The sequence below is a fragment of the Pholcus phalangioides genome, unplaced genomic scaffold (assembly GCF_987345545.1).
Source record: "Pholcus phalangioides strain wild (caught in Gottingen) unplaced genomic scaffold, Ppha-v1.0 ptg000010l_1, whole genome shotgun sequence".
NCBI classification, from domain to species: domain Eukaryota; kingdom Metazoa; phylum Arthropoda; class Arachnida; order Araneae; family Pholcidae; genus Pholcus; species Pholcus phalangioides.
The window spans coordinates 34,158,306-34,183,399 of record NW_028301603.1 but is presented as its reverse complement, the minus strand read 5'-3'; the positions used below and the strand labels follow the sequence as shown (position 1 = coordinate 34,183,399).

At 41.0% G+C, this 25,094-nt stretch overlaps 1 protein-coding gene and 1 non-coding gene across 2 annotated transcripts in view; both read left to right on the top strand.

Annotated features, from left to right (window-relative positions):
- LOC149081332 (bone morphogenetic protein 1-like) overlaps window positions 1-25,094 on the top strand; it is a 265,551-nt gene that overhangs the window by 169,885 nt on the left and 70,572 nt on the right. Inside the window, exon 8 of the mRNA XM_089238168.1 lies at window positions 538-762. Within this exon, the coding sequence (XP_089094294.1) occupies window positions 538-762 (225 nt within the window). The remainder of the gene's footprint in view (window positions 1-537; window positions 763-25,094) is intronic.
- TRNAS-GGA (transfer RNA serine (anticodon GGA)) lies at window positions 16,648-16,721 on the top strand. The gene has a single exon. It is a non-coding gene; the product is annotated as a tRNA-Ser (tRNA).

The window sequence follows — 25,094 nt, the reverse complement described above, 5'->3', positions numbered from 1 at the left end:
GGCCGGAGCTCCGATAACAAAAGGCATGATTCGGAATCATCGTCAAGTTGGCGTATTTTTTCGAGATAATTATGCCCACGAAAGTTATGGCATCCCATCAATCCACAGTCTCGATGGAGCTAATCCAATACAGCTGCTATATATAGCCGTGTATCACACGTTGACGATGAAAAAAAATGGATTTGGAGCCTGCCGTACCGTCTTACATCAGCACATCCAACGTTGAACAGATATTTCAGGCCACTTTGCGAATTAGCCTGCCAAATCAAGATCATTTCTGAAAATCGAACTTTGGTCAAAACTCTCAGACAATTCGCGAATTGAACACACTTCGAGTTTTGGCAGTAACATAAACACCCCAGTTCCCATATAATAATCCCCAACCCAGTATTTCCTAGCAATGCCTGCATATCACAATTTGTAATGTATTCCTACGTAAGTTGGGACAACTCCCAATCATATTTAACACTGTTCGATTCCTCTCAGAATAGATGACAAATAGTTCTAGTATTATCAATTGCTGTCTTCACTTTACAGAGTGTGGTCACACCATGCAGAACCCGAGCGGGACATTCGGATCACCTGAATACCCGAACTCCCCTCCACCACCAGACGGAGAGCACTGCGAATGGCGGATCACGGCTACCCAGGGCGAGAGGATCATACTGAACGTGACGGAACTCGATCTCTACAAGTCCGACGAATGCGAGACCGATTACCTCGAGGTGCGGGACGGATACTGGTACAAGTCGCCACTACTGGGTGAGTCGAATTCCATTCTAAAGCTAGGACCGCATTCGTGTGGATTGTCCAGCCTGGTCCAATAGTCATTCGAAAATATTTGCTTCCAATTTATTACCCTCCTGCTGCGATGAAGCACCAGCAGCATATGCTGGGTACACACTGACCCAACCTAGCCCAATATTCCTTGGTGAATATTTGCTTACGGAACACTTTCCGTGTAGTGACTATTGCAGTTATTTTACCATGTGTAGTCAGACGGATCATCTGATCGGCTTCATTGACTCGGGAAGGGGCTGTTGTCGTTGTCGGACCAAGCACGAGCAGGCTCTACTTATGCTCGCTGCAGTAAGGGTGGGCCCTACCACTGGATCACCAGAGTACTAGCACGAGCAGGCTCTGTCGCTATTACGATATAAGCTCATTTCCTGGTAGTCGCGCCGGAGATTTTATAACTTGTGACTTGGCCAGGCAGGTTCCCTCGCCAAGCCACCACTCAATGGCCCAGGAGCCCTAACCCACTGAGGCGTTGTTAACAGAAGAATCAGCAGGCATGTGAGGGCACAGAGAAAGGGACATATAAGATGGTATTTCGTCTAGTCACAGCTAAAATTCGACTTTCCGATATACGGTGGTTTAGAGTTCACGAGTTGCAGCACCACCGACATTTCCAATGGACATGTACATTGTACAATCGACATGGACATTGTCCATGTCCTCTGCAGCTCCCTCGTGGAGACGCCTGGGGGTAAGAGCTGGAAGGTTCTGGTCGTTCTGTGTTCGACCAGCTTTCCAACACATACTTTCCAGCCTCTAAAATCTGAATACCATTGCCGATGATGGAGCGGCCACAACTGTGGATACCATCTTGGAAAACTTGGAAGGTATTAGGCCCAGGCTGAACACGAGTGTGGCCTCGGCTAAGTCAATTTAACCACGAGTTGAACGCGTTAAGAACGTGCAGTGGAACACTGGCGTTTAATAGACACTAACAAATCGAAAACCCCATCACATTCTTATTCATCACTGTTATCAGAAACGCACTGGATTCGGGCCCGGTACTGTACAGCGCCATCTATTCCCTCCCGACACACGAATATTCATGCATAAAGATGAGTAAAAAATGATATGAAGAGAGGGGAGAAAAAAAGAACACAAACGCTTCGGTTCTCGGTAATAGCGTTTACATTTTGCATTAAAATATGATTTATAGATAAAGACGTTCTCCGAGAAACTCTTCGCATACAAAAATGTACATTTCTCGAATATATACATGTATAAGCACGAAATATATCTCTTCGGAGTCATATATTTAATTTTAGTTTCTCTCGTCTTTTGGATCGTGGCTTCGACTTTTAAACTTTCTGAATAAATTTTTATTTTGGATCATCACCGATCACGTGACTTTTTATTCCCCTTTTCTTCTATTTTTTTGACTGGAAATGCATTTTTTTCCTCCTCTTAGAAAAGTCCCTTTTATGCATATATGTGCTGAGAGAGATATCAGAATGAATTTCTGAGAATGTTTTACGTTGAGAGGAAAATATGTCAGATTTGGTGAAATTTTTATGTACATGGAGGACATAAATACCAGGAATAAGACGTCTTTTTTTCCAGTAAAAGATTCTGAGGAACTGAACTTCGGAAAAGTTATATTTGATTTAAGTACTTGGAAATTCAAAATCTTAAATATATTTGAATCTATAGTGATATATATATATCACCATAGATTCACTATATATATCACATAATAAATCATATTATATTAAATTAATATCGCGTATATATTACACAATATATATATATCACTATAGTGCTCGAATATAACTATATATTCGGGCGTTAACATTTGGTGGAAGCACTTGAATTTTACGTAGAGTTGAAAAAACTTTCAGCACCTAACCATCACACACCAGTTGTTGCTGCCCTCTTATGATATTAACGTCATTGAAGGAGACGCTTAAAGATACTTGTTCACTGCTTTTAATCACCACCTCTTAGTTATAGACAGCCTCCGCACTGGTTGCCAAGTTCACCTGAACGTCATGAGTAGTCCCGTAAGACTACCTAGAAAGTTTGCCACGTTTTGATCCACAACATCCTATTTCGTTTCTTCTTATTTTGGCGTGGAATCTTCCGGGTTGGCTCACAAATACCGAGCCGTGAGTGGATGTGGGGGGGGGGGCATAGGAATCACCAACTCTGTGTCCGATCGTTACTTTCCCCACACAACGATTTTTTGTTATCCTCAGAAGAGACAGGGTAACAACTTTCTAATTGGAAGTTAGAGCACAGAGGGACCGTGTAAGAAATTAGGTTTTTTTTATTCCGGCTGTATTTTCACTCTCAAATCTGGTAAAGGGTAATTTTTGAACTCCTTTTCCGAGTACTTTTCATACTAAAACTATACCTCTCTACGACGGACGGTGGATGAGATAAAGGCCGTGCTAGTACTTACAGGACACCTTGTATACAAGGAGAGATGTGAAAATTCTTAAATTGTGTATCATACAGCCGTAACTGCCATAGTTCAAACGAGCCATCAATCAGATTTTTTTTTTTTCAAAAAGGGGGCTTTCCAACGTCTCCTAACGGCAATTTTAGAGTTGGTTTCGTTGTTGTATTACAGTATATCGGCAATTGGGTGCTTTTGGAAATTTTCGACGGCTGGTGTCGTTTAAGTGCTTCGTAACTCAATAAATGACACCACTGCTATTAATGGAATTGAAAACAGCGGAGGATATACATTGCTGTTGATGCGGAAGGTGAACGTCTACCGAGAAGTGCGTGAGGGTCGAACGACACACTCTACTTGAGCAATCCGCTGCCCGAATGAACTAAGGAGCTACCAGACTTTTGTCTATAATGCTGGTTAAAAATGCCTTCAACGCTTTTTGCAAAAGCTATGGAATCAACTGAAAATCGACAGAGTCTGTTGGCTCTAGATCAGTGATTCCCAACGTGGGCGTTAACGCCCCCCGGGGGCGGTGGAATGTTCCAGGGGGGCGGTAGAAACTACGGGTATAACATAGGATCCTATGGGTTTGATTGCGTTGGGGGGCGATGGGAGAAAAAAAAGTTGGGATATGCTCTAGATCAGCGGTTCTCAACCGGTGCTCCGCGGAGCCCTTGGGGCTCCTTTTGCACTCTCCAGGGGCTCCGCGACCACTCGAGGAAAATTTAAAAAACAGTAAAATTAAAAAAAATAATTATAAATATTTTTAAATGGTAAAAATACATTAGTAATTTTGATGAATGATTGAAAAAATTGGCCTACGGGGCTCCGCCATAGAATTATTTTAATAAAAAGGGCTCCGCGAGTCAAAAAAGGTTTAGAACCGCTGCTCTAGATACATGTGGCTGTGGCAAGCTTCAAAATTCTATTGTGTAGCTTCCAGACTATGTTGAAAAGAAACACCAAACTCATAATGCAAGAGTTTGGTGATTTTCAACATAGTCTGAAAGCTACACAATGTAATTAGAAGACACATATATACAGGGTGTTCCGTTAATGGACCGACAAGCTCAAAGAGTTGTTAGTAGGCATTAAGAGGAACAAAAATGGCAATGGAACATGATGTCGCGAAGCACGTTGAGAGGATGAAAAACGCGAAAAGCTGATGCAGGCTCCGAGTCCAGAGGAGACGAAAGGTGGATGTCAGTTGGTCGCTGAATGCGTTCGTGGGTTTGCTCACCATATCTGACGTAAGCAGCGTCGCGAAACGCATGCGCTGGGGTAGGATCACGCGCTGCGGATGACGTAAATTTGCGCTATTGCGGTAGTAATCACGTGTAGCAGTTAGTTCTCTGTTTCAATGAGTATCGTGATGGCTGACAACACGGACGAGGAATACGCAGTGCAGCGAGGCATGTAGTTCATGTATGATGGTGTCCCTGAACATTTTTCCAGCGAGGGTGCATAATCACCTCGATGTTACATACCCAAGCAGGTGGTTAGGAAGCTCGGGACCCATTGTTTGGCCTCCACGTTCGCCGGATCTGAATCCGTGTGTTTTTTGTACTATGGGGTCACCTTAAATCACTCGTTTATGCGACGCCTGCGGACACAACGGAGGATCTCATAGTACTGGTTGTCGTCGCTGTGGCAGACATCAAAAGCATACATGGTGTCTTCGAGCGCGTCCGGGAATCGTTTTTACATCGTTGTAGACTGTTCAATGACGTCAGCGGCCGCCACTCCCAACAACTCTTGTAATAATCAATCAAATAAATATTTTTGTAGTTGTTATTGTACTTTTAGGTCGTTTCATCGTGACGTCCAAACCTGCATGCGTTTTTCGCGATTTTCATCCTCTTAACGCGGTTTGCGACACCATGTTCCATTGCAAGTTTTGTTCCTCTTGATGTCTAATAACAACCCTCTGAGTTTGTCGGTCCATTAACAGAACACGTGTGTGTGTGTGTTTTCTCCTATATTGCTGTGGGAAACTCTTTAAATCGTGAGTGAGCTGCTTCGAGAGATTAGTGGCACAACGACAGACTAGTTGCACGGTGAGAAGATTTTCAAGAGAATTGTGACACAGTGAGAAAAGCTTCAAAAGAGAGAGAGCGATTAGTGACATGGCTATGGGAAGCTTCAAGAGATTAGTGTCACTATGAGGAAAGCTCATGAGAGGGGAATGCTCCAAGACATGCACTACACGATAGGAAACGCTTATTCGCCGAGTCGATATTTTTTCCTAGGGGTGACCGGCTGCTCGCATTGGCATCTCAAGGTTGTCTAACCACATTTTATTAGTGACACTATGAGGAACGCTTGAATTAATCAGTGACACAATGAGGAATGCTTTAAGAGATCAGTGACTCTTTTGTGAGAACACTTCAAGACACCAGTGACGCTATTAGGAATGCTTCAAAATCACTCTTCCACATCAGCGGAATTATTCGAAGCACTTAAAATCATCAGCTACTTCAAGAAGGGATGCTTCAAAACATCGTCACTGAGAGAATCGTTTCATGAGATTAGTGAAATGCGAGTAACACTTTTCAAAACATGAGTGACATTGTAAAGAATGCTACCGAGACAAAAATGAAAACCTCTTTCCACATTCCCCACCAGTGCAACCCTAGACTTTAATTTATTTATTGAAAACCCTTAGATAAGTTCGATCCAATAATAGGTGAAATGAAATACAATAGCAGGTAAAGCTATAGAATAGAGGGAGTAGCTGTGCACGGTATGGCGCATTAATTATTTAATGATGCTATCCAACGACCTACACATGAATATCTATCTCCATGGCGAAAAATGCTAAACGACGACACTATCGATCTGTGAAAAAGCCATAGAGCCATTTTGTAATAGACTCAGACTAACCTAATTACTGTCTAAATCGTATTACTAATTCTGTGTCGCGCCTTGCGTCACTGTGTGTTATGATCGATATCAGCTGAAATATGCCGTCTTCTATATCAGTGCTTTCTAATCACTTAATGGTAATTTATTATACACACCAGATGCCAAAATCAAAGCCAATGATGTTCGAAATATTCTTAAGAAAACGTCCGAAATTTTCTAAATGCGCTATAACTCCCATACGTAACAAAATTTATCCAATCTAAATTAGCATGTAATGATACGAGAGCTGATGTCCGAGGCGAATATAGTTCCGTAATAAATAGCGATCCTCACCGAATAGGGAAAGTTTCCGGAAAATGCGACCCATGCAATACGATAATCAATTTTCTCTACGCCCTTTTGTTCGCAGGTAACATTTCGAACAGGACTGTCTCCAGGATCTTTATCTCTAAAGTACGGGGAAGCTTCCATGTCTTGACCCTGTGTAATTTAACATTTCCACCTTGTGACGACTCAAGACGCGTGTTGAATGACCATAATTACCATAGTTTGAGGCTTAATGCGGAAAATTTGAGATGTATATTTAACCCGCGTCATCACCTCCAGCGTGTTGGAAGGATCAATTCGCAGCCTTGTGTAATTCACGTTCTAAAGCTCGGATATTTGATGACCGATCATTAGTGTGTCGCGGCAATGATAATATCTTATTCAAATACGTTTCTGTGTATCTATTGACCTATCATTATGGAGGTTGTCCAAGAAATATATCATTCCGGAGGGTTGAATGATGACTCGTCAGTGATGGGGAGAGAGATATAATAATTTAGAAAAAACGAATCAGCATAGCCGTACATATCGCTGTAAAGTTATTCCATTCTTCAAAATGAACATATAGATTGGTCTACATTGAGCATATTAATCTACGTACAGCATATAATAACGCTGTATTGCGTATGTTCGATTGCACCGACTTAATCAGATTAGTTGCAAAGTATCGCAGGATGTACTGACATCCGCTGTTGCGGTCGAGTGGTCATAATGACGGACACGCATAGCGAGGACCCGAAACCGGCTATGGCCCCCGCTCTGTTCCCATAGGGGATACATAAGCACCTTATTTTACCGCACACCAATTCCAGTCATAATATATCGCCATACGACAATTTCCAACCTTTGGAGTTGGGTGGGAAATGAAAGTTCCATCCATCGGTGGTCGCCCCAGGCTCGGTACGTGAAGAACTTGCTGCTGACGTTCTATGCCCCACGAACCTTGATGATAACCTTCACAGTGGAAGACGAGCATCTTACCACTGCGCCACTCGGGTGCCGCCGGGATACAAGCTGGTCACCCAGAGGGTTTGGGCGGTGGTGGAAGAGCGATGGAACGTCCGGGGCACTAAGCACCGAAAGACCACCAGCGGGTAAGCAGACAAAAAGTTGGTCACAACAAGCTCTAAGATTAGAGCTCCCAACTTTTAAAAAAAATTTATTAAATTATTTAAATCTAAATTATTAATAATGAAATTCTATAATAACTCTTAATGGAAATCTCAACAAAATATATACAGCAAATATATATTTTATCGAGATTCATATTTTGCTGAAAATTAGATAAAATTTAGTATTTTTGTTATTTCATTGATCAAATTAACCTCAAATTAGTTATTCTTTTGTCTTCGCTAGATGTCGGACTCTTGTTGTAAATAACTCGAACCTTAATTCCTATATCGGGATGCCGCAGAACACTACATGTACCTGGTACGCACATATTCTTATGAGAAATTTCTAACGAATCGTTACATGCCGAAGTGGGTGTTCCGAGTGTATATGCTCCTTCCCTCCATACGGATTTATGCTGTCGACGTTGTGTTTGTTTTTGTGTCCTTGTTGGTTCAATATTTTGGAATGAACATGGTAAATGATCGAATTTTCATGGTATGTAAGTGCCAACCCACTCTCTTCGAGGTTGACTTCTATTCAATCTAATATATCTAATTAAACAATCATTAATTAGCAAGATTTCGATCGTATAGTGGTCGTAAATTGCGTTGTGTTTGACATGAAAATAAAAACCAATTAATTAATTAACCCAATAAGTAGAAGCACGGAGGCGCTTTAAAAGTATATAAATATTTAATTCAGAAATGGCAATTACAGTCGTTAACATTATGTGTAAGGTGTCTCCTGTATCCATTTGAGGGGAATACATTACAAAATCCTCAACGGGTGATTCAAGTTATTAACTTGTGTATCTGAGACACAAGTCAACATGTAACATCCTGACCCTTACTTAACTGGACATTCAGGTCACAGGAAAAGTGGATAAGTGAACTCGCCCCGATCCTCTTCTGCGAACTCATTGACATCCTACGTCTGCTGTCTACATACACGTGGCACTACGGCCGTCTTAAGAGCATCGTGGGACCCCAGGCCAAGTGCTTTTTCTGAGGCCCTACCTGGCCAATTTTCGAAAACTTCAACTACTTCTCGTTTTTCTGAGGCCCCTCTTCTCTTGAGGCCCCCTCCAGGCCGTGCCCTGGTGGGGCCCATGTGTCAAGACGGCGCTGACTACGGCACTTTCATATCCCACTACTCTCTATTAGAGCCTCGACTCAACACTTTACAATTCCAAGCCCGCTCCTTAGGCATTCTCATCCCAACCTCTGGGAAAAAATCCAAAACTCTCTCTCTAAGCCTCAAACAATTTCCAACTTCGCTCTATCATCGGGCGCGCTTCCTGATTTTACCTCTTCCTCGACTCCTCCCTAGAACTCAGGATTCGCTCCGTAATTTCACTCTTCTCCCCGAGCTAACTTTTAATTTGATGCCTGCAGCCTGAACACTACCATTGGACTTCTAATTGACCATTCCCGATGGAAGATCTGTTATATTCATGTTTGCTAATAAATTTCTACCCTTCCCAAATAATTTAAATGCTGCGTGCACCTGCACCTTCGTATTAACATAAGGCCATCCCCCCCCCCCCACAAGCTACTTGCAGATCACAGGTGCTCTAATGGAGCACTGCGGCTTTGTGTTTAGATTTCTTCTCTGTATATCCATTTCAAAGCGAGCCCATCCTTACCATTCATTAATTCTAAAATTTCATTATTCTCGCTCCCCATAAGCTTTTCTACACCTACTCCACAAGAATCGAATCTCACATTCCGTGACAGCTCCTATTCACGTATTCTCGAAAAACACCTTTCTCCTTTCACCAAGCCCTGGGCCTGCCCCATGCATTGCCAGGTGACTATCACACAGTCGTGTGAAAATCGCACCGGCAGTTTGCCAAGGGGTAACCTATACGTGACGATTCGATCGTTTTCTAATATATTCTCAGTCTTCAATACCCTCTCTCTTTCTTTTCAAGTTGCGTTCAAATTGCATCTTCTTTTCAGTGGAGGTCCCGAATCTATTGACATCCACTATTCATGTATTTTCCGTCTTACATCCTTATTTCATAGCTTCATACCTTGCCAAATGAATTGTGCTTCATCGGCAGTTAGCCTAAAAAGCACCTTCTTTTCATACATAATATTTTATCCCTCGTGGTCGTTGTTGCACGTGTCCTTTACAACTGCCTAATATGCGAAGCCTCAATTAATACCTGTTACCTACAGTCCCCTTTTCAGAATAATCTTTCAATACGAAATAATCCTTAAACACTTAACCATTTAAATAAATTAACACTTTAGCTAATTAACGTTTATACTCAAATAATTACGAATAAGTATGAGCGGAGCGGACCCACTCAGGGACTGCTTGCCATCTGCGGAGAAAATTTTTCAAATGGGGGGACCGTCAAACCGAAAGATGCCCAGGCCACATCGCCATATGGCAATATCGGCTCATTGTTCTCACGGACTGGATACCTCTGGCAATTTATTCATAAAAAAGCATACCTTACAAAATACACATTACAATCGTAACTATAAAATCATAATCTACGTTTAAAATCACAATCTACGTATAAAATCACAATCTACGTATGAAATCAGTTGCGAGATCACAATCTACGTATACAATTGGAAATCAAGCATATAATCCCATATTCGATATTAAATCTTAATTCGAATATAAAATCCTAAATATCGCATATTGAAATCAATAATAAATCAGATAAAATTCATAATCGATTTCATCCTCAATTTAAATCGTTCGATTTCCACGGCATTATGCAGTTCTTGTGCTCTATCAGTCAGTCTTCTTTGTAGTTGATCAGTTTCTTTTTTCTTAGTGAACGGCGAGGTGGTGCAGTTTGTACTTGTGTTATTGGCTGATATGGCGTCTGTGGGATCACTTTGTCTTCTATCCATCTAATTATTTTCTTGACTTTATTTATTCTACTTTTGTTTTTAAAAATCTCTCTGATCCAGAGTGTGGCATTTTTAGCGGCGGGCACAGCCATGTACTTTAGATGTGCAGTTAATTTACATGTTGTCAAGTGATGGATGGGAGTGCCGATTTCACCACAAAGGTGAAGGTAATGTGTAAAAAGGTCCGTGATTGGTTGTAAAAAATACAAAAGTTCTCTTCTCCAATTTTTTGCGTTGCATGAAACTTTTGGTACTATTTTGCAGACACTTCTTCCAGTTTTGGCATCATTTCATCAGGTTTGCCATAGTTTATTTCTTTTCTTGCCTTTTGTTTTGCTGTAGATGATGGTAGCAATATTTTAATTAATTGTGTGCCATTGATTGTCGCTGCTTTGGCTATTGCGCCTGCTTCTTCGTTCCGGGGGACCAGCTCGCATTCACACTTCAAAGTTAGAAAACCCGCCGAAAACCAACTTCAGCCGACCACCACCACTGTTCAGAGCCAACAGGACCTGGATCCTCACGAAGAAAGTCCAACACAATGCCTACACGATCACACAGCGTTAGTATTGGAGACAGACAGGGCCATTTAGATGTCGTTTTCACTCTTGTAGATCTGTCAGATTGACAAAATCGGTACCGATGAAGCTCTCCGTTAAACGAAGAAAGACAAAGAGGAAACAGGCCAAAAAAAAGTGGATGTATAGTATTGCGGATAGACAGACCATATATATCTGGTTTGCACTCTTCCTCACCTGGTAGATCGACTAAATCAGGCCCGATGTAGATCTGAAGACAGAGCTTTGCATTGAACGGAAGAAGACAGTAGATGAAGTCTTTCGTTCTCCAGGCTAGTGTGCTAACCACTAGCCTGGACCACTAGCCACTAGAGAGAGCGTGCCCCAGTGGCATGGTGGTAAGATACTCGTCTACCATCGTGAAGGTTGTTGTCTGGGTCCCGGGTTCGAACCCAAGGGAGGATATAGATAAGATATTTTCCCTAACGAACTCGAGGCGACCACCGATAGATAGCGCCTTCACTTCCAACCCATCTCACTAATGGCAGTAAATTGCAATATAGCGATATGGCCAGAGTTGGTGTTTGGTGAAGTAGTAGTAGATGAAGAGTATTGCAGATAGACAAACAATCTGGATATGTATGAAGAGATGGTATTTTTTGGGCCTGAAATATAACGAGAAATTGAATTTTCTGGATGTTAAATGCCGAAACTGATATTTGGTAAGAAAAGTGATTTGTCGCCTCCGGGAATCGAACCTGGGTCCCCAACTAACTAAGTGCGCCAACTAATACATCAGAGACACAATTTCCAATTCTTTATAACACGAATTAGTAGCATGAAGCACTGAGTGGAGAGACATAGCAGCCTCCCTTAACTACAGCAATTTTCGCCCCAGTTGGCGTTTTTGTATGAAGAGATGGTATTTTTTCGACCTGAAATCAGTTTTGCATTTAACATCCAGAAAATTCAATTTCTCAGTATATTTCAGTATATTCATTTTTATTATATAAAAATACCATCTCTTCATACAAAAACGCCAACTGGGGCGAAAATTGCTGTAGTTAAGGGAGGCTGCTATGTCTCTCCACTCAACGCTTCACGCTACTAATGCGTGTTATATGGAATTGAAAAGTGTGCCTCTGGTGTATTAGTTGGCGCACTTACCCGTTATTCAAGGGGACCCAGGCTCGATTCCTGGGGGAGACAAATCACTTTTCTTTCCAAATATCAGTTTCGGCATAACATCCAGAAAATTCAATTTCTCAATCTGGATATGGTTGCTCTCTCCCCCATCTGATAGATTGACAATATCAGGCCTGATGAAGATCTGAAGACAGAGCTCTACGTTGAACGAAAGAAGATCATATAGTTGAAGAATAGGCCTGTCTTTTCACGGGCCTTTCTATAGTTAATTTATAGCGTGAAAAAAAAAACAAAGTTATGAGATTCGTCCCTTGCCCCAGGGCCGGGGCTCTGCGAGCTTCACCGTTGGGGGGGGGGCATGTTGCAGACAGACAATCTAGATATGGTTGCGCTCTTCCGCCTGTGACAAACTTACCTAATCAGACCCGATGAAGGTCTGAAGACAGAGCTCTACATTGAACGAAAGAATTCATGCAATAATAGAGTATTGCGGACGTTTAATTTGTATAGTATTGCATACAGACAATCTAGATATGGGTGCAATCACCACCCCTTGACAGATTACTAAATCAGGCCTAATGAAGATCTGCATTGAACGAAGGGAGACAATGAGACAAGAAAATAAAGCTGGAATGATGCCTATGGGGGCCGAAAACGCGATCAAAATCCATCGAACGGGAACATCACGGACTTAACAAACCGTGAGGAAAAAATGGAATCGATCCATGGCACGAAGCGATTATCGGACATGATCCCCCCTCCCCCCAATACTGTATCAATTGTACCCCCTGATTTAGAGGTAGTAATACATGTCTATTCGACTGTCAAGTCCTCTTCAGAAATGCATCATCATCAAAACAGTGTAATCATCGTTCCCTTCTCGCCCACCGCCCTGTAGATTCTCCCGAAATGCACAGCTACGTCCGCCATTAGAAAAATCGCGTTGTGTGTATAGAGATATCTTTCTTTCTTTCTCTTCCCCTCGACGTTTCCATCACATTTAGCACGTGGTCCATCAAAAATCAATTCCCGGACTCATCCCGGAATACATTGGTACCTTCCCATATGAGCGTATACATACATACATACATACATAAGGCAAGGATTCATCGGGAGTTTCGTTCACTGCCCCCGGACTTTTCCCCCTCATTCGCTTGCCAAGGAAAGAGGCAAAGGAGTCTTTAATCCTTATCAGTTAAGGATGGACCGAAGCAAACGATTCCGGGACTGGAGGGGGGAAAAACCGGAGACTGACTTAAACAAATTGAAAGTCTCTCTCTCTCATCCTTTTTTTTTTTTTTTGTATCCCCGCATGTGATTCCTGAAGGTTTGCGGGAAGGGAGTTAAATGAACCGGAAAGTCGAGATTCGAGCACCGGATCGGATCGAACACGACGTTTGGGTCATTTAATCTCCCGATTCCGCTGGCGGTGCTCCTGTTTCCCGAGGGTCGTCCGAATGAATGTGATGCGTGAGTTATGAGCCTGGATATTCAGCATATTTTTCAGAGATTAAGCAGCCGCTTGAAGATGATGATGATGCATACCTAGTAATGATCTCGCGCCGTGACAGATGCGTCACCCCTGCCGTTCGTAAAATCACTGAGATATATATATAAGGGTCGATCAAATGAAACCCGTATGAGCGAATTTAATAAGACTTAAGAGGAAAGATAGACAGATAACAGAACGGACCGAGCCCGACCAGGCTCTGTCGCTCATGTCGATATAAGCGCATTGCCACGGAGGGTGCGGTCGTGCTGGAGAAAGTTCTGAGTTACAAGGAGGAAAAATAATAACTGGGATCCTTATCATGGGATCTACGTAAATTATCCTTAGTCGTGTATTAAGTGCAACCATATAAATGTGCGAGGTCAGGCATTGGGGTCATTCAAGCAATACGTCAGCATCGATGGGGAGGTTCGGGTTTGCTGACTCATGATGTCGGGAGGGGGGGGGGGTTTGAATGATGCTTACGTCATCAACCACCCTTTATAATATCAGATATTCTTAATGGCATCTCACTGGTTGTACCATAAACGAGGAAAACTTTTCCCTACTACTTTGTGGGAACCTGAACTAACACTCTTGTCTTATTGATTCTTCAATCGATCTGGAAATGTGTCCGGGCCGTTCAACTGTTCTAGAAATACGCAGGGGCCGATTAAGTGCTCTGGATCTGTGCCACACGTCACTCAAATAACCTGTAAGTATGGCGCGGATCACTTAAATAATCTCTCGGAATGTCCCGCGGGTAACTTGAGTGACGTAAAACTGCACTGAGGACCATTTAAGGGCTCCAAATCTGTGCCACACAACACATAAGGGGATCTCTAAATGTGCCACAGACCTTTAAAGTGTTCTGTAACTGTGCCGTGGGTCACTCAATTTATCTGTAAATGTGTCGCGGGTGACTTAAGTGATCTGTGAATATGCCACGGGCCTACTTGAGTGATGAGAAAATGTGCCACGACCCTACTTGTGTGTGATCTGAAAAAATGTGCCGCTTAGTTCATTTTTACAAAACTAGGTTCGAGGTGGCGGGGTCACATCAGATATGTGCAGTCCGTGGGTCATAGGTTTAGCATATATGGCTTAGAAGGTGGGTCGCAATCAATTTCTTAAAGAGAAATTTTGAGCTGTTAGCTTTCAAAGAGCATTGAAATTAACAGAAATTGATTATAATCTACACGTACATAACAACATGGCCTGACTGACTCATTGACTGACTGACTGACTGACTGACTGATTCATCCTCACCGAGCCGGAACAATTGAAGCTGTAAATATCAAATTCGGTCAATAATTTTGTTTTATGGCGTAAAGACTCACTAAAAAGGGGTTTTCGAAATTCTACCGCAAAAAAGGTGTGGTTCAAGGGTAACATGTAGAAATCATGCCGAACAAACACCACTGGAGCTATAGTCATGATATTTGGTCAGTAGTTTCATTTCATGAAGAGTAAAGACCCACTAAGAAATGGTTTTCAAAATTCAAGAATGGTGTCATAAGGAGGTTTCAAAGGTTACATATAGTGAAATCATGCTGAGCCGAAACCGCTATAGTTATAATTATGAAATTTGGCCAGTAGTTTTAGTTTGTAATGTAGAGGTTCACTAAAAAGCGATATTTCAAAACTCGATATCTGTGGGGGGGGGGTCATATGGGGGAGGGGGTTTCAGAGTTTATATGGCGCAATCATCGTTGAGTCCAAACAGCAGAAGCTATAAATATGAAATTTGGTGTGTATTATATTTTATATAATTACAGAGAATATCACTCTACGACGGGATTTCTGAAAATTTAACCCCCAACGTGGTACAAATGTTACATGGGGGGTAGGGGAAATGATTGCGGAACAATTTCCAGATGGCCAAATGCAAGCGAGCGAAGCCGCTTGTTACAGTTAGTAACATATATAAAGGTATTTTCTTCCGAAATTTTAATTTATTTTTTAAATATATTTCGCATCAAAAAGCATCCGGGTGGGGCATAACGGGGCTGGTGGCCCTCTCCCGTCCCGCGTACCTCTCTGATCACAATATGCGTTAGGAGGTAGAGGGAAGTGCTGATGAAATTTTACTGACGGGGAGGTCAAAAATGGCTAAAAATCTGCTGACGTAATATTTGAACGGCCCCATATAATGAAGATAATCAGATTATACAATGAGTTCGAGGGACCCCTTTTTTAGGGTACTTAGAAGAGGACCCTCAGACATTATGCATTCAAATATTAGATTCCAAGTAACAAGTACAACTATAAATATAGACTGCACAAAAAATAAAAATTAGTGGTGTGTGTGTCCTAAGGGATCCCGAGTCATCCATGTGCAATATTAAAGGGCCTCTGTAATATGTGCGAAACTAATCAGGTTGTATAAGAATTCCATCCCTCCCCCCTACGTCAACACACACACATAAAACCCCACCGTCACCACAATGGTGAACTTCGGAAAGTTGGTTTTCTATGATTCTCAAGAGGTGAATGCCGTGCCCATATCCCAGAGGTCTACAATGGTACAAACATTCAATCATTACACTTCACTTTTTTAAATATAGATGGCAGCACTGAAAAATCAGACAGAATACAGACTTACACAAGGATGACGTCACTCTCCGCTATCATTCGAAGGTTTTAACAACTGGATGTTCTGAAGATATATTTCGGAAAGAGAGAAAATTCGACTGCCCCTGCGGGGAATCGAACCCACGTCCTTTCACTTTCCGGGTGAACGCCCTAGCCCACTAGACTACAGAGGCACCGAATCTCTCAATCTTTCCTTGGAGCTCGTGTACACTGAAAGGGACCGTACATGGACGGCCGGACCAGACTCAAGCCAAGCTCACAACTGCTGACGCTGCCACCAGATGCAATGGTGATGCAAAAGATGAAATGGTTGAATTTTCTCTCTTTCCAAAATATATCTTCGCAACATCCAGTTGTTAAAACCTTCGAATGATAGCGGAGAGTGACGTCATCCTCGGATAAGTCGCCATCTGGTGTCACCGTCAGCAATCGTGAGCTTTGGCCTGAATTGTGTCCGACCGTCCATGTACGGTCCCGTTCAGTGCACAAAAGCTCCAAGGGAAGATTGCGGTATTCGTTGCCTCTGTAGTCTAGTGGTCTAGGGCGTTCACCCGGAAAGTGAAAGAACGTGGGTTCGATTCCCCGCAGGGGCAGTTGAATTTTCTCTCTTTCCGAAATATATCTTCGCAACATCCAGTTGTTAAAACCTTAGAATACAGACTGTTTAGGTACTCACACTTCCGGCACAACTCAATCAGTATTAGGAGTTGCCCATGCTCGATTTGAAAGAAAATAACGTTAAGGAGTGGTGTCCCCACTCTCCGGAAGAGGGCCGAAAATGGAAATATTAATGCAATCAACTAGGATTAGAGATTTCTATTGTTAGTCCCCAAACGCCATTATAACCATTTTCTTATGCCAGCCAAAACTTATGGAAAAGACGATATAATAAGGAGAAATGGATCTATATCGTCACAATGGAATGATCTTCTCTCTCTCTCTCTCTCTCATCCTTCAGATATCTATTGTAGTACTTTCTTACCTCAAAACAAAAGCCATCTTTACTTGCTGTTGTTCGCTGCCACATGACTAATGGGCAGCGAGCGTCTGATGCTCGATATCTCCATCTCTTTCTCATGTTATAGGTAGCGGGAGACCATTAAACCGATATTCCTGGAGGAATAAATAGTAAGAGTACGTATATATCCGAGAGAAGTTTTATATCCGCCACCAACGTATTATTTCTTTCTGTATTTCGTGGATATCTGATACACGTAAATGAGTATTTGTGAAGGTATGCGCATTTCCGTTTATTGAAATTGTTCGGAAGAAAAGGGGACGTTCGAGGAACAAAAGATGGGATTGTGTATCGGTAAAAGCTCCTTAAAACATTATGGTGTCAAGCACAATTACTAAGACACTGTGTGGTCGGTGATGTATCGGGGGGGGGGGGCAATTAAATTGAAGATCGTGCCGTATTTTACGGGACTGATAGATTATTCGCATATTTATCCAGCCCTTGGGAGACGGGATCGCCTCATCTGGATCCGCGTCTGATGTTGTTATGTAAAAACATTTGATCGTAGCGATGACTAACGACCAGGGGTGCACAACCTCCGATGTAGTACTTTCTTGATCTCAGATGGAGCCCACCAATGAGTTCCCATACTCCCTGCGAAGAATGTACCGGAAGAAAGTGCTATAAATACACACAACGATAAATGACTAGGCTTACCATATTTCATTAATTAAAATACGGAAAATCAGGATCCATACGCAATATCGCCAACTATCTAGAAAAAATTGTCTACGGCAAATACAGTGTTGCCCATTACAGTCGTGAAAGTTTCAATCAAAGTTATCAATTACAGTCAAATAAATGGTCTAATGCAAGTAAAGTTGTCAATTACAACTAAAACAAATTGTCAAAGAGAATTGAAGTTGCTGACAGGCTGTGAAATTGCTGAAAAATTGCCAATATGGCAGGAAATAGAATTAATTCACCATCAAAAGAACTGTAATCGGTTATGATAGATTCATGATATTAAGATAAAGTCATGAAATTAATCTTAGTTCTTGATTTCAAAAATTCAAGTAGTTCTCGTTGGATCATTTGATCATTTTTGTCGCACCACGGTCATTTTCTGCACACGAGGGCTAATTAGACCGGGACCTACAATTTATTGCCGATTCCGAACGGCAGACTTGTTTTTTTTTTTATACTCGTCGAGGGGTTGGTGCGCTAACCCCTCGATGGGGGACTCCCTGCGGTAGCAATTTTTGCTGCGGTCAAGTCGCCGTTTTTTGTTTTACCCCTGTGTCAGGAAAGTTTTCTGACAAGGACGAACTGGGTATCGAACTCGCGACACCTCTAAACATCCTTTGGTACTTTAGGCGAGCATCTTATCGACCGGGCTACCGCGCCCCTAGTTCTCGTTGGAAATAAGGGAGAAAAGGGACATTTTGTATAAAAAGTTGGACGCATAAAATTACGGGAATGTCCCGTAAAACACTAGTCATATGGTCACCCTAGGTTTCGGTCCCGCGAGCGGAAGCAATACCGTATATATGGCCCGCGGAATGTAAGGGTTGTGCGACGTGCAACTCTGCTCACGACTGCCCTAAACTACTTAACCTCACGCGCCCCTCGGAAACATTTATCTTGGAATTTAAATGAATCGGTACGTACAGGAACGTGTGTTATGTGTATATATGGATGGTCCTAACAATTTTGTGCCGTCAGAATTGTGTTCGTTTTGGGTGCTAATGGTTCTATTAGTTAACCGTAGCCACACGCACTTCGTACGCATTCCTCTGCGTAATTTCTGACGAATCAATTCATGCCGGAACGTGTTATATGTGTTACGTGCGACCCTAATGTATTTATGTTTCCGGAGTTGAGCTTCTTTGGTGTTAGGCTGGTGCCGCCAACTGTATTCCATGTGTTGAAGCGAATATGGGAATTTTCGTGTTATGTGAATATTGTCGGAGGAGCTCTGCCTCCTCTCTGCGGAGAGACGTTTCCTAATGGAAGTCCAGCTCGAAGTTGGAAAACGGCACAAAGCCAACTTCAGCGGACCATTACTGTGCCACCAATGGGGTTCGACTGTCCTAAACGGAAGGTTATTTTTTCCGAGATGGAGGATTATCGGGATGTTAAATCTCATCGTATAATGTGAGCTACTAATATACCGGGCACAACTCTGGTCTATCACCATTATGCATTTTATAATCATTTTGTTGATTTGGGAGTAAGTTGTATCAAAAGTGTGTGCGTAACTATCGCCGGGATTACACTATAAAAGTTGGATAAAAGATCATTTACAAAACTTGAAAAAAACAACCAGTACGCCTGAAACGAAAAATCAATGGGCTTTCTGGATATTCATCATCCATTTCAGAGAATACATTACAATGTCCTCAACGGGTGATTCAAGTTGTTAACTTATGCATCTGAGAGACAAGTCAACATGCAACATCCTGACCCGTTGCTTAACTGGACATTCAGGTCACACGAAAAGTGGATAAGTCCCCCGTCCCCGGTCCTCGTCTGCGATCTCATTGCAGTCCTACGTCTGCTCACTTCATCCACGCTGCACTACGGCACGTTCATATCCCGCGACACTTTACTAGAGCCTCAACTCGACAATCCACGATTCCAAGCCCGGAGGATTTTTCAGGATTCCTCATCCGAACCTCTCGAGAAAACTCCAAACTCTCTCTAAGCCAAAAAAAAAATCGATAGCCTATTGGTTACATTAAGCCTTCAATAAGCCTGTTGGTTACATTCTATATCTTTGGTGCATTCATTAACCGATGCGCTTATTGGTTGCATTTTTGAAGATTTATGAAAGAACTTTTCTAAAACTTCTATAGAGTAATCCTGGCCTGACAATATTTTATGAGTATCTAGTGTTTTGTTTGATGCTGGTGATCTATATTTCACATTGTATTTATATACCGTCAAACCTCGGTATAATATCACCCCCGGGCACGAATAAAAATGAATTCATAAACTTGATAACGAGTAAAATTCTTAGTTGTGCTAGCTGGGATTTTCAAAAACCTGACGTTGTAGACGGAATGACGTTAAAAGCGATTGACGTTCTACTGTAAAAGAAAAAATACAAAAGAGCCTAGTATGTGTGATGAATGTAGTAGGACGATAATATAATGATACAATACACGTATGAATTATCATGGATATCGGACGTATATATCCTTCGGGAATACTCCGATATCTCTCCGAGAGATGTGAAATGGGGTTTGTCCGGTCCTTCAATGTGTATTTATGTAAGCTGGCTCTCGTAATACAGGAAAGTCTAGCCCATATTTTCCCAATTTTTTTTGTTTATCACTCCCCCCCCCCTTTTCCGGAGCGATCCCATACGAATGTATCCGAGTCTGTATATTGTATCCGTAACAAATATCGCCCCCTCTCATGACCGAACCCAGTAACAACCCCGATATAATGATACAATACACGTATAAGTTGTCATTTACAGTTGGAACTTCAGTTAACGAGCGATTCGGTTAGCGAGTAATTCGCATAACGGGCAAACAAGCGATTAACGAGCGATGATTCGAATTACGAGCAAACATTTTGCGCTTTATTTATCGTCACGTTTTCACAACTAAGCTAATTGTTCTTCGCTTTCGTTCACACACGTACTGTGGAATTGTAGGTAATATTCTCCCCTACAGTGTCCGGTCAGCGTGCCTCACTGGAAAAATTGAGTGTGACTATTATACGAAACTAGATGTCGCACTGTAATCGCGCGTATGTGCGCTTGTTTTTTTTAATATAAATTCTGCTTGGCTAGGAGTTGACCATAGACGAACTGATGGACCTCCATTGCATGCAACAGCAAGAGCTTACGTTGAAGGTATCTTTTTCTGAGGAAAAGAGAAGTGAGAAGTCACTCACTTTTCAAATGTGATTAGAGAGATGTATCAAATGTGGGACTCCGTGCAAAATTCTGTAGAAAAGTACCAATGAAATAGAAGCACAGTAAAGCAAGCAATAAATCTGTGCAACGACAATGCAATTTCCCATCTCCGAGAAATCCTAAAACGAAGGCAAAAAGCAAATGTCATTGGATACGTTATTTTTAAAATCACACTAAAAGAATAAGAATGCAAACAACAGTGAGTCCGTAAATCGTCCAACACAAGATAGTCCTCTTCTCTACTGTTGTTTAGAGTAAGCTAATTTGTATACATTATCGTATCGCATGTTTGCTATATGGTGTTATTACATTATATATATAATATATATATATATATATGTACATATTTCACTTGAAAGCTCTAATTCTTCACCTCTCTTTCTCTGTGTGTGGCCACGTTTTAGAGTATCCCAGGGCCACAAGGCATCAGTTTGCGAACTACTATTATATAACATGCGAAGAAAAATCATTTCACTGGAACTTTTGCTGTCACCTATCGAATAAAACTGTTATTATTTTCCGATTGAAGTTGCTGACTTGCTTCTAAATAGCGTGATAAAGTTAAAATATATATCTGATTATATTGATAATATTTTAGAAAACAATTTTATATACAAAATTATCAAATTTAATAAAAATATTTATAAGTCGATATTTGTACAAAGTAATATATTGACAATAAATTTTGCCAAGCGTGGTCGTCTTTGACTTGAATAAATAAAATATCAAGAAATTGTAAACCAGAACGACTAAATAACCAAGAACGACCTAGCTTTGCAAATTTACTGATCTTATTTTACTTTATAAAATTATCAACCATTAAAATTTTAAACCAAATTTAATAGCTTAATATATATTATTATTTATAAGAATATTTTATTACATTTTATAATATTATTTTTTCAATATATTCCACCAATCACAACATTTTTACCAATGTCAATTCATAAATCATATTAGTTTTATTCGGTAGGTGGCAGCAGATATTTCAGATCAACGATTTATGTTATTAACATATTAGATTGCAGTAACATGGTGCCATATGGGCAGGGCCAGGCCCTCATATCCATAGGGGACCCTCATATCCATAGAGGGCACATGATGAGATCTGGTACTACAATTTCTGGATGTAATTAATATGTAAGCTATTACTTCTTTCCAGCCAAGTACGGGTGACCCCAGAACACTTTATCACGGCCCGGGGGGGCCTCAAGTTTAAAAGGGGTGCTCATGATGACGATATGTGGTCAAAATTTTCGAGAGCTTCAATATTTGAATAGCATACTAGACAGGCATTTCTATCTAAAAGTAAGGGACCTTAGAAAAATTACTTTATCCAGGGAGGGCTCTTAATACGACAATGCACTTTTCCTGGGAACCCATGATGTGGAGAAGCCCTCCCCGCAAGAGGGAAGTTCACTGATTTCATTGGCTCGTCCAATATATGTATTTTATGTATATATTATGTATTATTATGTATATATATTATGTATTATTATGTATATATATTATGTATTATTATGTATATATATTATCTACTCTATAATATAAAATCACAGTCACTCATCATGACAACTCGAAAAGGGCCCGTTTCTATGCAGTGGAAATGGTGACGTTTTTATGTGATGAAAATCTGTTACATTTTCGTGTTACGGAAATCGGTTACGATTTTGGGTCGTTTTCATTTAACCCTTGCACATATCGGGACTAAGTTATGTGCATGTACCGAGAGGCTCCTATATCCTACATAAAATTTGCGAATTCGGTCACGGGTAATTGCGGGGGGGGGGGCTGAATTTCATTCGTTGATAAAATGAATACAAATCAACGTTTGCCGTGGCCCTCACAGGGGATACCAGATAAGCTTCCGAGTCAGGGTGGGGGCCGTTTGATTTTGGGGGCCCTGGATGAATCTCATTCTTTTCTGTTGTTTAACATTCAAGAATTTACAACAGTGGAAACCCGAGATAGATCCAGTCTTGGTCCCCACTAAAAATTTGCATATTGGGTCCCCGCTACTGGATGTGGGGCCTTCGATTTTATTCGTTGTAAAATTGATGAAACGAATACTTTTCGTGGCCTCTCAAAGGGGTGAATGTCCTTCAGGGCGGGACCCCTGGAAGAATTCTCTTGATTTTTTTTTTTGTTTAAAATTGTAAAATTTGCAACACCAGTAGCCCGAGATAAAGCCAGTCTTGGGCCACACTAAAAGTATGTGAATTGGTGTCCCGGGTAATTGGTTAGGGCCCTGGATTTTATTCGTTGGTAAAATGAATACAAATGAACATTTTTCATGGCACTCGCAGCGGGACATGACCGACACTAAGTCGGGCCTCCCCCCCCCCCCTATGTTTACTGTCGTCGAATTTTCTATAAGTTTCTTAAAAATTGGTAGTAAACTCCGGATGTTATAAGCAAGAAAAAACTTATGATGAAAGTTTTAATTTTCAGAAGAAGGCATTCGCATCGTGAATATACAGCTTATTATTTATTTAGACAACACAAAATCAAAACACACAAAACAAACTCTATTTGACCCAAAGCGATGTAATCCTTCCATGGATCATAAACAGTAAACACGAATGGGACGATCTGCTCGGGCAACCTTGAAAGTGTACAAAAGACAATAGTCAATAATATTACACAATAATATTCGATATCAAAATTAATTAATTTTTTTAGAATGTTACTTAAATGTTACCCCTCACTTTCAAATTACAGTGATTAGTTAATTATCAAATAAATTGAACTGTTCAATATTCGTTATTTCAAATACGCAATTTATTATAGCTCTTTTAAACATATCAAGTGAAAGATGTTGTCTATTAATACCATTAAACTCATTGCATAACCTTGGACATACACGTGCCTGCCCCCCCCCCCTCGGGGGGGGGGGGGGCAAAGTGCTTGCGTTGCTTCTTGCGACAGAGCCTGGGTGTCTCGCGGTTTCTCCAGTCCCGAATCTTGACTGGGAAATGCTGTTCAAGTATCGATTCATCAAGTATTTTTGTAGACATTGAAAAGGATGTCCAAACTCCAAAGCACCGACGTCGACTAAAAGAAATCAACGCAATTAATAACAACATATATCTAACATTGATATTGAATAACGCATGATAGAAAATTTTATTAATAAAATAAGTCTTTTTTAAAAATCAAATTTTAGTTTTATATCATAAACGTTTGTGTAAAAATGTATTGTAGTAAATAAACGTACGATAGCATGATTTGAAAAGTTAATCATTTATATTTTTCAAATCATGATAAAATCTACTCCCAATTTTTATGAGTGTACATCTGTAAACACTAGATGGCAGCCAAAAACTTTCCTTATCAATTTCCCATTATCGATGGTCGATTCCCACCAACTGAAGTTGAATTAGACGGGCATCGGAACCCGATTGTAATGGATTACAAATGAAAAAAACACCAGAGAGCTCTTGTTTTTGTTCTGTCTTCACGAAATCACCATGGCTTTTTTTATACGGATCCTCCAGGACCGAACGATGATTCAACTCCCGTTATTTTGTCTCAGGTCTATTCTTCCTGGAAAATGAAACAAAAAAAGGGACACAAGTCGAGTTTCGCTACTTGTATTCAGTCTCAAGAGACCATCGTGAAATGGACAAGATTTTGTTTTCCTTATTTTATTTTTTTTGGGCATCGAAGTGGTGACCGTGGTAGTAACAAAACACATCCAGTTCCGAAAGACACATTCACATATACCAAGAGGAGAAAAAAAAAAGACTCCTATTTTTCCCGTTTTTCGCCTGGAAAAAAAAAAATGTTATTGGCAAACACGAGTTGAACTTTATGTTCGTTTAGTCCCAAGAGTTCGCTGATTTGATAGAGTTTAGTTTTAGCCTCGACTTCTCAACAATTTTTTGTTTTTTGCTATTCCTCTTGGCCGCCTCCCCATTACATGTTGTTTCTCTTTATTCTCCTCGTCTTCGTACAAGAAAACTTGACTCTGCGATACTTTATCTTTCAAAGTATCTTTTCGATCTTAAGAAACCGAGTTTAAAATTTCTAGAGAAATATATTTTTTGCAAACTTTCGTGTGTCAAGACGGATAAA